Consider the following 16,382-nt stretch of genomic DNA (forward strand, 5'->3'; position numbering starts at 1 on the left):
CTCTTTTTCATTGACCGCGATTTTTAAATGGGTTGTGAATAAAACCGCCATTGCTGGAAATCAGAAACAGAAAGCAAAAATGTAGAGTAAACACAGCAGGTGTAACAGCTTCAGCGAAGAGAAACACAGCTTTTTGTGGAGTGTTATTAATTGCCCAAACCAATGCTGCCCTCACATGGCCAGAACCTATCTAATTGAGTCCCATTCAAAAGCATGTTCCTCGTTCGCGATTTCACAATTTATGAGGTTTCGCAGGTATGTAACCCCCAGAAACGGAGGGGCTTTACTGTACCAGTGTTGTAGCTGAACTGGAACAACTTGGCTAAGTATGCAGTTACTTCTAGAGTACAAGTCTTCAGCACCAAAGGCAGGATGTTGTCGAGGCCTATAATCTTTTCTGCAACCAATGCGCTCAGTGCTTTCTTGATATTAGATGGAGTGAATTGAATTGGCATCTGTTGTGGTGGGAACCTCAGATGGAGGCCAAGATGGATCCTCCACTTGACACTTCTAGCTGAAGATGATTGCAAATGCTTCAGCCTTGTCTTCTGCACTCATGTGCTGGGCTCTGCAATCATTGAGGGCAACGGTGTCTATGGAGCCTCCTCCTCCAATTAGTTTTATTGTCTACCACCATTCACAACTCATTGTGGCGGGACTGCAGACCTTTAATCTAATCCATTGATTGTAGGATCACTTGGCTCTGTCTGTATCATGTTGCTGCTTCTGTTTAACCTGCATGCTGTGTTGTAGCTTCACCAGATTGGCATTTTGTTTCTAAGTATACCTGGTTCTGCTCCTGGCACGCTGACCTACACTCCTCCTTGAATTGGTGGCCCATTTTTGAGCTGTTACATTTCTTCCTCCTGGTTGGGAGGTTTGGAACCAGAGGACACAGTCTCAGAATAAGAGGTAGGCCATTTAAGGCTAAGATGAGGAAGAATTTCTTCAGTCAGAGGGCGGTTAATCTTTAGATTTCTCTACCCCAGAGGGCTGTGGAGGTTCAGTCATTGAGCATGTTCGAAGCAGATGTCAACAAATTCCTAGATACCAATGACAACAAGGGATAAGGTGATAATGTGGGAAGATGGCGCTGAGGTAGAAGATCAGCCATGGTCCAGTTAAATGGCAGAGCAGGCTTGAGGGCCTACTCCTATGTTCCTATGTTCCAAATCTATTCCATTTAGCACAGTGATAATATCACACAACACAATGGAGGATGTCCTCAGTGTGGAGATGGGACTTTGTCTCCGCAAGGACTGTGTGGTAGTCACTCCTACTAATAGTGTCATCTGTGACAGGTAACTTGTAGCTTGATGAGAATAAACTCAAGTAGGTTTTTCCCTTATATTGGTTCTCTCGCCACCTACCTCAGGCCCAGTCTGGCAGTTATGTCCTTCACGAGTCAGCCAGCTCAGTCAGTATAGGTGCCACCAAACCACTCTTGATGATGGACGTTGAAGTCTCAACCCAGAGTACAGTCTGAGCCCCTAATACCCTTACTGCTTCTTTCAAACGGCGTTCAATAAGGAGCAGTGCTGATTCATCAGCTAATGGAGGGTGATAGACGGTAATCAGCAGGCGGTTTCCTTGCTTACGTTTGGCATAATGTCATTACCCTACATGGACTCCGAAGTAAATGTTGAGAATCCCAGGGTCACTCCCTTCCGATTGTATACCGTGTCACCACAAATGGTTTAGGTCATACTCAGAGTTTGTGATGGAGGAATCTAGGGCATTGGCTGAAAGGTCAAACAGTTGCTTGATAAGTCTGTGGAACAGCTCAGCAAATTGTGACAATTCCCCAGATGCTCATGAGGCAGACTTTGTAGGGTTGACTGGGCTGGCTATGTCTTTGTTGTGTCCGGTGCCTGAGTCGATGCCAGGTGTGATGTCCAGCTTTATTCTTCTTAGACTTTTCAGAGTGGTTTCTTTTTTAAAATTCTTTTACGGGATGTGGGCAGCATTTATTACCCATCCCTAATTGCCCTCGAGAAGGTGGTGGAGAGCTGCTTTCTTGAACCGCTGCAGTACCTGTGGTGTAGGTACACCCACAATGCTGTTAGGGAAGGAGTTCCAGGATTTTGATACAACTGAGTGCCTTGCTGGGCCACTTCAGAGGGCAGTTAAGAGTCAACCACATTCTTGTGGGTCCGTGATCAAATATAGGTCAAGATGGGAAAGGATGGCAGAGTTCCCTCCCTAAAGGACATTAGTGAACCAGATGGATTTTCACGACAATCCATTAGTTTCTATCCTAGGTTTTATTAATAGGGGCATGGAGTACAAGAACAAGGAGGTTATGTTGAACTTGTATAAGAGCTAATTCAGCCTCAGCTAGAGTACTGCGCCAAGTCCTGGCCGCCGCACTTTAGGAAGGATATGAAGGCATTGGAAAGGATGCAGAGAAGATACACAAAATTGGTTCCAGAGATGACGAACTTTGTGCTACTAAAAACAAAGTGCTGGAAAAACCCATCAGGTGTGGCAACATCTGTGGAAAAGGAAACAGAATGTATGTTTCAAGTCAATATGACTCTTCTGCAGAACTCCAGTCTTCGTGCTGTTCATTTTTTAAAAAAGCTGCAATGAACACAAGTTAAGATTCCTGATTTCTATTCACACCTATTTTCTCAATAAAGTCCTTGACAGTAGAAATATACTCCTTCTTCCCACTCCCCTCAAAGAAACGTTTGGATCCTTCTGAATGCTGAATAGCTCACCAACTATCATAAATGACAAAAAGTCCTTTGGATGGGGTTGGCGGGGTGGGGGATAAATCGCAATTCATTAAATGGGCCTAGCGTGAATCACATCCTTCGGGGTTGGGTGAGAGCAGAAAGTCAGAAGGTTGTTTGACAGAACAATGTTTTTAAAAAGCCTAAGCACTTCTGCAATTTTGGGTAATTTTTATGCAGAGTTGCTGAGTGTACCTGTGGTGATATGTGGAGAATGATTTGAGAAGAAAAAAATGTGAAGCATTTTGACCACTAGGCGATATTGTTAAACATACAGTAAGCTTCCCATATTCGGTAGGTTGTAAACTCAGTGCCAGTTCATTCAATGGAGCCAGCAGTGAGGAGAGGATCAGGGTCAAATGTGATCCTCTAAGATTAATAAACTGACGAACACTCTCTAGCTAATCTCACATACTTGGATTAGAGGTTTGCTGCGGTCCAGGGGAATCTTTCTCAGTGTAGTGAGCAGCTTCAGAAGAGACTGGGGTGGGGATTGGAGGAAACAAAAAGCATTCTTGCACTAGCAAGATAAAGCTTGACTGTTAAAAAAAAAGGTTGCTAAAATGTTTCCGTTGCTGGTATCACATTTGTGCAGAAATGCTTTTTTGAAGTAGCTAAATCATTTCTAATCTGCTCTCTACTGTTTTCTACGTGATGCCAGAAGCATTTTCTGAGCAGCAATCATCTGTGGACTGTCCTGATTTTATTTTTCCCACTAATATTTTCCTTTACTCAAATCTTGCCAGCAACATACAATATACATACCTGGTCATTAACAGCATCAACAGAGAACTATATATTTGATGTAATTGCATCAAAGTAAATTTTAAACTGCTTGAAATTTAAGTATATTTTGGGAGTCTTTTATACAATTTTTGAATCTTTAAGTTGTCCTTAAATGTACAAATGCTTACACAAATATTTGACTATTACCTGTCATTGCCATGCTCAAATTTTCAGAGGGTTTGCAATCTTCAGACGTATTTTTGCTCGATTCTCGGTCTTCATCAGTTTTCAGCAGTTTTGCTTGTGCAAAATAATCATTTGTGTCCCGTGGTTTTATTTCATTTAGAATCCTCTGTAGATTTTCAGCAGTCTCTGTTAAAAGGAGAAGTTAATGTGACTTTTCATTTTATTACAGATGAATCCTGTGCACAAAGCAAAGAAAAAAAACACTGACAGAGTGCTTTTTGAATCGACTGTTATCATCAAGCCTACTCAGGCCAGCTATCACATGGGGTAGGTTTTGGATTGAAGTCATATAGTATCACCTCAATGATGTGTTCTAATCATCACTTTTGAAGAGCACTTGGGTAACATTTCTGTTTCCACACTAGTTCTCCTTATAACTTCTCATAGCAGAACAAATCACAGAACATTCATTCATGCATCTTAAAAGCCTTCATACTTCTTATGTTTCTAAAAGATTTAAATATATATAAAAAAGATGGTTTACATTTAGTTGAGTGAATTAGCTTCATTAAAAAAGATTTTGTAGATTATTTTCTCTATTTGTGCTCCTCTATGATTATTTTCTGGATTGCAATCCTTTGCATTTCTCTTTCTCAATATATTATTCTTCATGCCAAAAAGCAGATGTGTGTTCAATGGACAGCTGGACTATTATGATCTCGAGAGAGAGAGAGACCATTAACTTGTTAAAAAAATAGAAATTTCAACTCCCAGTTATTAACTGAAAGAGCCACACCACAAGATTTCAGGTTTTAAACGAAAACTCTTACTGTACACGAAGTAAACAAAGCAAATACAACTAATTTAACATATATATATTTTGTAAACTCTTATTCTTTAAAGCCAAAAAGCTTAACAGACCATGTTCCGTTCTGTTTTTAAATCCACCCTAGAGTTCCCCTATACTTTCCAGGATCTTGAGGGTTCTTTCACTTCTCCTGTGACCAACCAAGCGTGCCACAGCTCTTAATGGGCCATAACTTCTGAGCTCCCCAGGATCAGATTTGGGGTTACCCCAAAGAGGTGCTGGGGAATCCCTCTCGGAAGTCCCCAGGTAAGGGTTTGGACAGCAATTGTCCAAAAGTGCACACACTTCCTCTGGAAAATTGCCCTGCATTGGGAACCATCCAAAAATGCAGTTTAAATCACAAACTTCAGATGGTTCCACCAGAGTTACACCAATGGTTACTCATAAAAAGTTAGAAGAATTAAAACCTCTTATAACTTCTGAGTAACTATTGTAAAGACCCAGACCAACCCCACAGGACTCCCCCACACCCCTGACTCGACCACCCCCCTCCCCCTCTCCCACCACAGGAACCCCCCAACACATCTGACCACCCCACCATGGGACTCCCCCCACCCGCTCCAGAGTACCCACAACACTGACCTGCCCAAACCCCAAACCTCCAATCGCCCCACCCCTCCAACCCCTGACACACCCCACACCCTTGACACCCCTCACCTCCAATCCCCTGCCCCCCGCCCCCAACTTCCAACCCCCACACCTCCGACCAAACTCGCACCACCACCCCCACCCCACCCAGACCTCCAACCAACCACGACCCCCCCCATTCCCCTCCGGACCTTGAACCCACATTCTTCACAGGTCCCTACCCCCCAAAACTCCCTCCCTCTGACCCTAAACCCGGACTTCCAACACGCTCCCATCCCACCCCAGATCTCAGACCACACCCCACTCCCCATGGACTTCTGACCAGCCCCCACTCCCACAGATCCCTGACCATTCCCTCCCACTTCCCAGATCCACCCCCAAATCTCCGACTCCCCCCACCCCCCAAATCTTATCCACTTACCTCAGACACTTAACTTCTCCCTGGCCTGTCAATTTCACTGGCCCTTTAAACCAACCTGCTTTACGGCAGCAAGTGTTGTAAAAACGGCGGCATGTCCTCCTTGAATCCGCTTGACTGCACTTCACTGGGGCTTGGAAGGAGACTTTCGATGCAGGCCCCAAGCAGCTCCAGCGAACGGAAGGGTCAGTGTAATTTTTAAGACCAGGTAAGTGTGCGTTTATTTCTTCTAATTCCTGCGGGCCAGCACCTTCTGACGCTAGTTGGAAGTTACAGCCCAACAATTCACTTTGATTCTACTCGGTTTCCCAGTCTGGCACTTCAACTTCCAGAGCTCGCTCTTTCTGCAAAGATTCCACTGCTGATCTCTTCCTGGCTTTACTGGGCAGATCTAACAATTTTTAATTCCTCATGAATTTGGGCTTTTCATTCCAAGCATGGGCCCCATTCACAATTCCTACTAAGTGAATCGAGATCAGGAACACCCCCGGTTCCTAACTGCCTCTATGTTCATTGTTCTAGCTGCCAGCAGATACACAACTGCCTTCTCACCCTCTTCCAAACTGAGTGACTGCTCCTGTGAGAAAACACACAGCTAAACCCAAAACAAAAGATCTATCCCCTATAGAATGGATGGGATGTCCCAGATAGAGATTCAAACCATCATCCACAATTCCCAAAGCTGTCCTTTGATCTTAAAAGTATGTGGAAAACTTTAGATCTTCCCTTGTTAACCTTTGCTTTCTGACCTTTCTTTGACCTGATTAATTAATTCACCACAATTAATTCAAGCCCCTTAATGAAGGCAACTATAGACATCTCACCTCTACCAAAAAAACTCAGAAAGGGGTTATCCATTTTTAGTGCTTTCACCCTTCCATGTCTGACCTCTTTATGGAAAGATGGATTATCTTTTGAATGATAATTATATTGGGGGTGTTTACCAGTTTCTCAATCCCAGGTTTTCCACATTATCTTACATTTAAAAATAATATCCTACAGTCCTGAAGTACACACCACAACCACAATGTGCTGTCGATGGAGGGAGCTGAGGTTTAAGTTAATGGATGGAATGCTGATAAAGTGGACTGTTTTGTCCTGGATGGCACTGATCTCCTGTAATGTCAAATGCACAAATTCTTCCTGTGTGAATAACTGATTGATTATATTTCTGCACTGACTACCGCAATACCAAACGTATCCATAATATTCATCAACAGTGTCAAAAGTACCATATTCACACATTACAGTGAATCCAGAAAATAACCAAAATCAATTCATCCCATTTGAGCCAGTTATACGAGGGAAACTCTACCGGAGGTTTGGGACAATATTGAGAGTTTAACTGGTTTGTGTGTGTGTCAGAGAGTGCAAGGAGAGAGAGAGACCGACCCCGAGAGTGTGTGTGTGTGTGTGTGTGTGTGTGTGTGTGAGAGAGAGTGTATGAGTGAGAGAGAGAGAAAAAAGTGTGAGAGAGAGTGAGAGAATAATTGCAAGATGAACTGTACATTAAAACAAAAAACAAGAAATCAAAGAAAGTAAAACAGGAAGAGAGCAGAATGAGAATGTAAAAAAATATTTGCAATTGCTCAAGTGGCAAATTTCCACTTAAAGCCCTCTTGTTGGGAGGCCTCAAATGGTGGTGGTGGGAAAATGTGAAGAAGTTATTTTATAATGCTTATGGAACCTGACACATGGTTACCCATAATGGAGATGAGAAAAAAAAAGAGGTTCTGGTCTCAATGAAACTTCAACCCTGGTGACATAATTCTTACTACATTCTGTTCTGATATCCAGCATATTTTAAATGTAATGCCTTACCAAGGTCTGTATCCATTGGAATTAGGCCTTCTGGTGAGGAACTTTGACAAATAGGAGAAACAACTGCAGATAGATGGAAGGCCATTAAAATCAGCTCTGCTACAGTCTCCCTCCACTCTGCTATTTTTGACACTGACCTAAAAAAGACATTAAAACCATTGTTAATATGAACAGTACCATAGGCTGTGTAAACAATATGGCTATCATTAAATTATATTAAACATCTAAGTTTATTTTAAGGATTCAGTCACTCAATGATGTTAAATATGTAAGCATGCAATCAGCTCTCTTTAATCCAAGTGTTGCTTGACATATCGGTGAATTTAAATATTACACTGGGTTCTTTGCAACATATATATTGATTTACATTATAAATCAAAGCATGCATTCCATGAATGGTAGGCATTTCTATACATTACTGGCGGCTCTCGTGGCACTGCCCATTGCAAATTGGACTATGCTTTTTTTTATTCATTCATGGGGTGTGGCCAGCATTTATTGCCCATCCCTAATTGCCCTTGCGAAGGTGGTAGTGAGCTGCCTTCTTGAACTGTTGCAGTCCATGTGGTGTAGGTACAACCACAACAGGTTACATGTACCATGTAACACACAATGTGATTGTAAAAGTGCAGCTGTCCCTTTAAAGGCCATAAAAGCTAATTGCTGGGAAAAGGCACATCCTGAGATAACTGCTCATAAATTCCCAGTTTTAGGGATACAAGAAATTGGCATGCAAGAGTGTCATGTCTAACTATGAAGTGTGACAAAACCAAGCTGATATATCTTTTTCAACATAAAAGTAAATTTCTTGTGGTGTTGAGCAGTTGTTTTAAGCTGTTTTATACCATGCAACATACATTGTTATCCAGACCATTTATTTATATTGATTGAATATCTGAAGATACATTTTTATTGATGAGGAAAGGGGAGAAGACCAGTGGAATTGTAATGGAACTATATGCTAACGTGGATGCTGACTGTTGGGGGGGGAATTACAGTGCTGGATTTAGAGCCAATATTGCGTGATAAATGTTTCAAAATTATAAATGCAATCACAGCACCACCTACAGGCCTAAATGGCACCTGAGGTAAATGCTGACATTTCTAAAGTGGGTTTACCCAAGGACAAGGCTGGGCAAAGGTATTTTCTATAAATTTGGCCATGGAATGTTGCAACCCAGTTAGTGTTAATAAGAAAGATTGCTTACTTTAGAGACAGTTGTTGCAGAGCTCCAATGATGCAATGAACTCTTCCATATAAGGGATTGGTAGCTGCCGTGTGCACCAGTGATCTTTCAGCCTGCCTGATCTCATCTGACAGACAGTTCAGCAGGAATTTAATAACTAAAAAGTTAGGAGGGAAAGTAAATACAGGTTAAATGAAAATAAACAGAATCAATAAGTATTCTTTATATTTATCTACAAGGTACTTTTTGTACAGTATACAAGTCCCTGACCGTTCCTCTACATTATGGCAACAGGTTTTTAAGACATCCTTTGAGGTCTTAGAATATATTTAATTGTCATAGATACAATGGATTAGGTTTTATAGCAATCTCATTTCATAAAATTGACATCACATTTCTGAAATACTTTTCACATTGCATATTTATCTGTACCAAAATTCTGCAAAAAAATGTGCAGCCACATTCCACAGTAATACATGCCAAAAGGAGAAAATTCACCTAAATAAACAGCTTCTTGTTTTGAGTTTACAACATTTCGTAAAATCTACAAAATCTGGAGAAACACATTTTCCCAAAAACTAAAATATTTAGTAAATGCACACTGTCGGGTTCTGTTTTCCATCATTCTATTTATAGTGCTTGCCTCCATGAAAAAGAAACTTCAATTGAGTTTCTGTGCTGTAAACGAACTTCAGAACTTGGAGCTAATAAGCCTCAGTTCAGCAGTCAGTGCAGCAGTCTGGCCAAGATAATGTATACAGGATGTACTCTGGGTGGGTGAATTTCCATGTCCCATTACCAAGAGTGGCTCGGTAGCACAGTAATAACTGAACTAGCCAATTTCTGAAGGGCATAGTTACTTGCCTGTGGCAACTGTTGAGGAAACCAATACGAGGGACTAAACTACTTGACTCTACTTTATTAAAGGCATGTTAACTGTATTAAGGTTAATGATATACAAGTGGAGGGTACTGATTAAGTACATAATAAAGTGCATATAAAGAGAGACTTCTGGGACACTGGGTGATGCTTAGAGAGAAAGCAAATATCTGTAATGTTGCACTCTATAAATAAATTTAGTGTTAAGTAAAGGATTGGCATCTGGTTTCCTACTTCACCATCTGGCTGTCAGAAGTTTAACATGGCAACAGAGAATGGTTGCCTAAAGGTGAAGATTGAAAACTAAGTTTTTTTCAAATAGAAGGTTGTTGCTTTCAGCCATTCTTCACAAAAGTAAGTGTGAATTATTAGGGTATGATTACCCATCGATGTTCTCTGAAATCGAACATTATAGCCATTGGAAAAATGAAGTGGTTACATGGAAACAGGTTACATCCTTACCGAAGAGAATACAAGGTATGTTCTTGGCATTGTCGCTTCCTAACAAAAGTAAAATCAGAAGCAAACTATTTTGCGAGCTGGATACCCATCAGTTGGATAGTGATGAAGATTTCAACCTTCTATTAAGCTTCATGGATGAAACTTACAAGAAACGTGATCTACTGTATGTCTATGAGGCATGCTTACACTTTGATAGATCTTGAAAGACAGGCGATCATTCTATAGGGGAACAGATCATGGACTTTAACAAATGGTACAAAAGATTACAGAAACTCAATTTGGAGATTCCTTATTCAGTGCTCACATGTAAATTGTTGGATTGTGCTAAGTCTTCGCATAAGGATAGGTTCTGGTCTTAACAGACGTCCAGTTCTCAGAAAAGGTACCCTTTTGGCTTAAATGTCGGCGGCTTTAAAAAAAATACCCCTGGGAGACAGTCATTTCCAGAAGGCCTAATGGTGCAAATGGGATGTCTTACAGTGTCACAAAGGGTGGAGGTCTCAATAATTGCAGCCTTTCAAGACCGGGGTGCAGGTGTCAATACAACAGAAGAATTACAGTCAGATGGGATGATGATGAAGGCACTTGCACTGGATCTGGATATCACAGCAGAAACAGGATTGGAGCAGCAATAATAGAAACATAGAAACTAGGAGCAGGAGTAGGCCATTCCGTCCTTCAAGCCTGCTCCGCCATTCATTATGATCATGGCTGATCATCCAACTCAATAGCCTGCTCCAGCTTTCTCCCCATACCCTTTGATCCCTTTCGCCCCAAGAGCTATATCTAACTCCTTCTTGAAAGCATACAATGTTTTGGTCTCAACTACTTTCTATAGTAACGAATTCCACAGGCTCACCACTCTCTAGGTGAAGAAATTTCTCCTCATCTCAGTCCTAAATGGTCTACCCCATATCCTCAGACTATGACCTCTGGTTCTGGACTCCCCTACCATTGGGAGCATCCTTCTTGCATCTACCCTGTCTAGTCCTTTTAGAATTTTATAGGTTTCTATGAGATCCCCCCTCATTCTTCTGAACTCCAGCGAATATAATCCTATTCGACTCAATCTCTCCTCATATGTCAGTCCCGCCATCCCAGGAATCAGTCAGGTAAACCTTCACTGCATTCCCTCTATAGCAAGTACATCCTTCCTCAGATAAGGAGAACAAAACTACACACAATATTCCAGGTGTGGTCTCACCAAGGCCCAGTACAATTGCAGCAAGACATCCCTGTTTCTGTACTCGAATCTTCTGGCTATGCCAACATACCATTTGCCTTCTTTACCGCCTGCTGTACCTGCATGCTTACCTTCAGCGACTGGTGTACAAGGACACCCAGGTCTCGTTGCACATTCCTCTCTCTCAATTTATAGCCATTCAGATAATAATCTGTCTTCCTGTTTTTGCTACCAAAATGGATAACCTCACATTTATCCACATTATACTGCATCTGCCATGCATTTGCCCACTCACTCAGCTTGTCCAAACCACACTGAAGCATCTCTGCATCCTCCTCAGAGCTCACCCTCCCACCCAGCTTTGTGTCATCTGCAAATTTGGAGATATTACATTTAATTCCCTCATCTAAATCATTAATAGATATTGTGAATAACTGGGGTCCCAGCACCGATCCCTGTGGTACCACACTAGTCACTGCCTGCCATTCGGAAAAAGACCCGTTTATTCTTACTCTTTGTTTCCTGTCTGCCAACCAGTTTTCTATCCATCTCAATACACTACTCCCAATCCCATGTGCTTTAATTTTACACACCAATCTCCTATGTGGGACTTTGTCGAAAGCCTTCTGAAAGTCCAAATAAACCACATCCACTGGCTCTCCCTCATCAACTCTACTAGTTACATCCTCGAAAAATTCCAGTAGATTTGTCAAGCATGATTTTCCTTTCATAAATCCATGCTGACTCTGTCTGATTCTGGCACTGCTTCCCACGTGCTCAGCTATTAAATCTTTTATAATGGACTCTAGAATTTTCCCCACTACCGACGTCAGGCTGACTGGTCTATAATTCCGTGTTTTCCCTCTGCCTCCCTTTTTAAATAGTGGGGTTACATTAGCTACCCTCCAATCTGTAGGAACTGTTCCAGAGTCTATAGAATCTCGGAAGATGACCACCAGTGCATCCACTATTTCTAGGGCCACTTCCTTAAGTACTCTGGGATGTAGATTATCAGGCCCCGGGGACTTATCAGCCTTCAATCCCATCAATTTTCCCAACACCATTTCCCTACTAATATTGATTTCTTTCAGTTCCTCCCTCTCACTTAACCCTGCATTCCCCAACATTTCTGGTATGTTATTAGTGTCTTCCTTTGTGAAGACAGAGCCAAAGTTTTTATTTAGTTGGTCAGCCATTTCTTTGTGCCCCATTATAAATTCCCCTGTTTCTGACTGTAAGGGACCTACATTTGTCTTCACCAATCTTTTTCTCTTCACATACCTATAGAAACTTTTACAGTCAGTTTTTATTTTCCCTGCAAGCTTATTCTCATACTCTATTTTCCCCTTCTTAAATCAATCCCTTGGTCCTCCTTTGCTGACTTCTAAACTGCTCCCAATCCTCAGGTCTGTTGTTTTTTCTGGCCAATTTGTATGCTTCTTCCTTGCATCTAATACTGTCTCTAATTTTCCTTGCATGCCATGGTTTGGCCACCTTTCCTGTTTTACTTTTGCGTCAGACAGGAATAAACAATTGTTGCAGTTCACCCATGCACTCTTTGAATGTTTGCCATTGCCTATCCACCGTCATCCCTTTAAGTAACATTTCCCAATCCATCATAGCCAACTTGCGCCTCATACCATCGTAGTTTCCTTTATTAAGATTCAGGACCCAAGTCTCAGAATCAACTACGTCACTCTCCATCTTGATGAAGAATTCTATCATATTATGGTCGCTCATCCCCAAGGGGCCTCGCACAACTAGATTGCCAATTATTCCTTTCTCATTACACAATACCCAGTCGAGGATGGCCTGTTCTCTCATTGGTTCCTCAATGTATTAGTCCAGAGAAACATCCCGTATACACTCCAGGAATTCCTCCTCTACGGTATTGTTACTAATTTGATTTGCCTAATCTATATGCATATTAAAGTCACCCATAATTACAGATGTTCCTTTATTACATGCATCTCTAATTTCCTGTTTAATGCCATTCCCAACTTCACCACTACAGTTTGGGGATCTATATACAACCCCCACTAACGCTTTTGCCCCTTAGCGTTTCTCAGCTCTACCCATACAGATTCCACATCGTCGGAGCTAATATCTTTCCTCACTATTGCATTAATTTCCTCTTTAACCAGCAATGCAACTCCACCGCCTTTTCCTTTTTGTCTGTCCTTCCTAAATACTGAATACCCCTGGATGTTCAGTTCCCATCCCTGGTCACCCTGCAGCCATATCTCCGTAATCCCGACTATATCATACCTGTTTACATATATTTGCATGCTTAATTCATCCACTTTATTACGAATGCTCCTCGCATTAAGGCACAAAGCCTTAAGGCTTGTCTTTTAACATTACTTATCCCGTTCCCACTATTTTTCACTGAGGCCCTGTTTATTCTTGCCCATGATTTCCCTATCACTTTTCTTATTCCGCTTTCTGTCTTTTGTTCTTGTCTTTGATTCTCCTTCCTCTGACTCCTTGCATCCCCCTGCCATTTTAGTTTAAACCCTCCCCAACCACTCTAGCAAATGCTCCTCCTAGGACATCAGTCCGGTCCTGCCCAGGTGTAACCCATCCAGTTTGTACTGGTCCCACCTCCTCCAGAACCAGTCCCAATGCCCCAGGAATCTGAAACCCTTCCCTTCACACCATCTCTTCAGCCACATATTCATCCGATATATCCTGCTATTTCTACTCTGACTGGCACGTGGCACTGGTAGTAATCCTGAGATCACTACCGTTGAGGTCCTACTTTTCAAATTACTTCCTAACTTCCTATATTCTGCTTTGAGGACCTCATCCCTTTTTTTACCTATGTCGTTTGTACCAATGTGTACCACGACCACTGGCTGTTCACCCTCCCCCTTCAGAATGTCCTCTAGCTGCACTGAGACATCCTTGACCCTAGCACCAGGGAGGCAACATATCATCCTGGAGTCTCGTTTGCGGCCACAGAAGCGACTATCTATTCCCCTTACAATTGAATCCCCTATAACTATTGCATTCCCACACTTTTTACTCTTCCCCTGTGCAGCAGAGCCAACCGCGGTGCAACAAATTTGGCTGTTGCTGCTTTCTCCTGAGAGGCCATACCCCCAACAGTATCCAAAGCGGTATATCTGTTTTGCAGGGGAATGGCCACAGGAGATTCCTGCACTGCCTGCCTAGTCCTCTTGCTTTGCCTTGGTGGTCACCCATTCCCTTCCTGCCTGTGGACTCTTAGCCTGCGGTGTGACCACCTCTCTATACTAGCTATCCACGATACTCTCCGCCTCACGGATGCTCCAGTGTCCCCAGCCGCCGCTCTAGCTCCAAAACCCGGGCTTCCAGGAGCTGCAGCTGGAGACACTTTCCACACACATGCTGGCCCCAGGCACTGGAAATGTGCCCGTTTTCCCACATAGAGCAGGAGGCGCACACCACGGCTTTGAGTTCTCCTGCCATGACTTACCCCTCTAAATTAAATTAAACCTTTTGGAAGATACTTAATATCAATTACTCTCGGGCCCTTCTTCCCTGCTCCTTGTTGTTACAGAATATAGTCCCTGCAAACAATGAACCACAAAATAAGACCTTAAAAACTATAAGCAATAAAAGTAGTAAAGGCTTACCCGACCATACTCACGGTACTCAAAGGATCACCTTGTTCCCTCCTGACCAAACTCCCTCAGTCACCCCTGCTCTCCCAGCTTCTCTTCCACTCCTGACTCCTCTCTTGCTTCTCTTCAATTCCTGCCTCCTCTCGCGCTCCTTTTCAACTCCCGACTCCTCTAGGTGCTGCTGACTGCCTGTCCCAGAGTCTTCCTCTCGCACGCTCCTCTAGGCTAATAAATGACTGAACCCCAAGAATGCTTGGGGAACAGTGAACAGGTGCTTCACATGTGACTCAAAATACCATTATGCAATGAACTGCCCAAAGTTGAACAACCAGGTTTCTGAAGCGACACATAACACAGAGAATTAGGAAGTTGACAATGATAATGTTCAGTCTGAAGGAATTGTACTAGTCACAAGAAGTTTCAGTCCAGTAATGAATGTCTTTAGTCACATATTCATTTAAATGTGCTCTGTTAGATTGTGGTTGCACCTCGGCAGTGTGTGGAACAGATTGGTTAAAATGTTATTTAGATTCACTCAGTAGTAAGGATCAAAGTAAGGTCAGGGAATATGAAAGTTCTACTTGTTTCAGGTGCACTGAGGTCATTAAAAACAGTGATGCATCCTTGCAAAATAGCTGGAGTAAGCCACTTTATCAGTATTGATGTAGTCTCAAGTAAGAAACCCTTGCTGCTGAGCAAGTCTTCCAAAAAAAAAAGCACAAATGAAACTGGAATTAGAACATGATAAAGCAATTCTTTTTACAAAGTCAGTGATCTGCAGTTTACACAATCAGGGCATTATTGTATTCCCTGAACAAAACCCGATAGAATGGGGTAAAAAAAGTGGAAAGCAAGAAAACGCAGTGCAAGTTCTCATAGTGGATCTGGGAGTGACTCTTGTGTTACACAATGATCATGTACTGGTGATTGTGGGAGGGAGAGATCCTGTAATAGTAATCCAGAAAGAAATGGAAGCGCAAGTAGAGGCCGTAGCTTGAATAGATTATCCAATAGACAAGGGCTTCAGAACATTCTAGAAACACTACCAGAAGCAGAAGCCCTTATGTCAGGGAAGTTTTGGTGGCTGCCAACAAATTAGAGGATAAATTAATAAGAGAGGCAAAACACAGAGTTGGATAGTCCGAAGGAATTCCATGTTTACTCTGAAGTGCCAGACAGGGGACAGCTAGCCTTATTATTCTGATAGATATGTACGAAGAGGTACTCCCAGATGGGACTTAAAGTAAGACTAGTGGCTCTGGGTTTCAAAGAGCGACTTGGAGATCAAGTTGTTAGAATGGACTCCCCCATGGTGGGAAAAGTAATCCTGAAAATTTTCTTAGCACTGTTGGCCATATCGTCGTGGTAATCCATGTCGACTGATATAAAAGCCACATTTTCACCAGGAGAAAATTTTCGGAAATGAGTGTTTTTGAAACTGCCTGAAGAGACAAGCAATGTATAACGGAAGGAAATTAAGTAAATGCATTTATGAACTGAATGATGCATCAAGGATATGGTATTTCTTGGTTAGGTCCGTCTTGCTGAAAGTAGGCTGTACTCAATTGAAAGCAGAGGCAGCAATGTTCTACTGCAAAGGAAAACAAAGAGAAACCGCAAAGGGAAACTCTCAGGCACCTTTATGATGCATGACGATGATTTTCTATGGGGAGCTTCTGTGGAATTTGAACAATTTTTTAAAAATAAGATTAAAGGGG

At 42.2% G+C, this 16,382-nt stretch overlaps 1 protein-coding gene across 2 annotated transcripts in view; it reads right to left on the reverse strand.

Moving 5' to 3' along the window:
* Positions 1–16,382, reverse strand: part of thada (THADA armadillo repeat containing) — a 423,827-nt gene that overhangs the window by 354,211 nt on the left and 53,234 nt on the right. For both annotated transcript variants that reach the window (XM_078557163.1, XM_078557162.1), the window contains exons 17-19: positions 8,554–8,689; positions 7,346–7,482; positions 3,672–3,836 (exon numbers count right to left, since the gene is read on the reverse strand). In XM_078557163.1, the coding sequence (XP_078413289.1) occupies positions 3,672–3,836; positions 7,346–7,482; positions 8,554–8,689 (438 nt within the window). The remainder of the gene's footprint in view (positions 1–3,671; positions 3,837–7,345; positions 7,483–8,553; positions 8,690–16,382) is intronic.

Source organism: Cetorhinus maximus, chromosome 14, assembly GCF_964194155.1.
Source record: "Cetorhinus maximus chromosome 14, sCetMax3.hap1.1, whole genome shotgun sequence".
NCBI classification, from domain to species: Eukaryota; Metazoa; Chordata; class Chondrichthyes; order Lamniformes; family Cetorhinidae; genus Cetorhinus; species Cetorhinus maximus.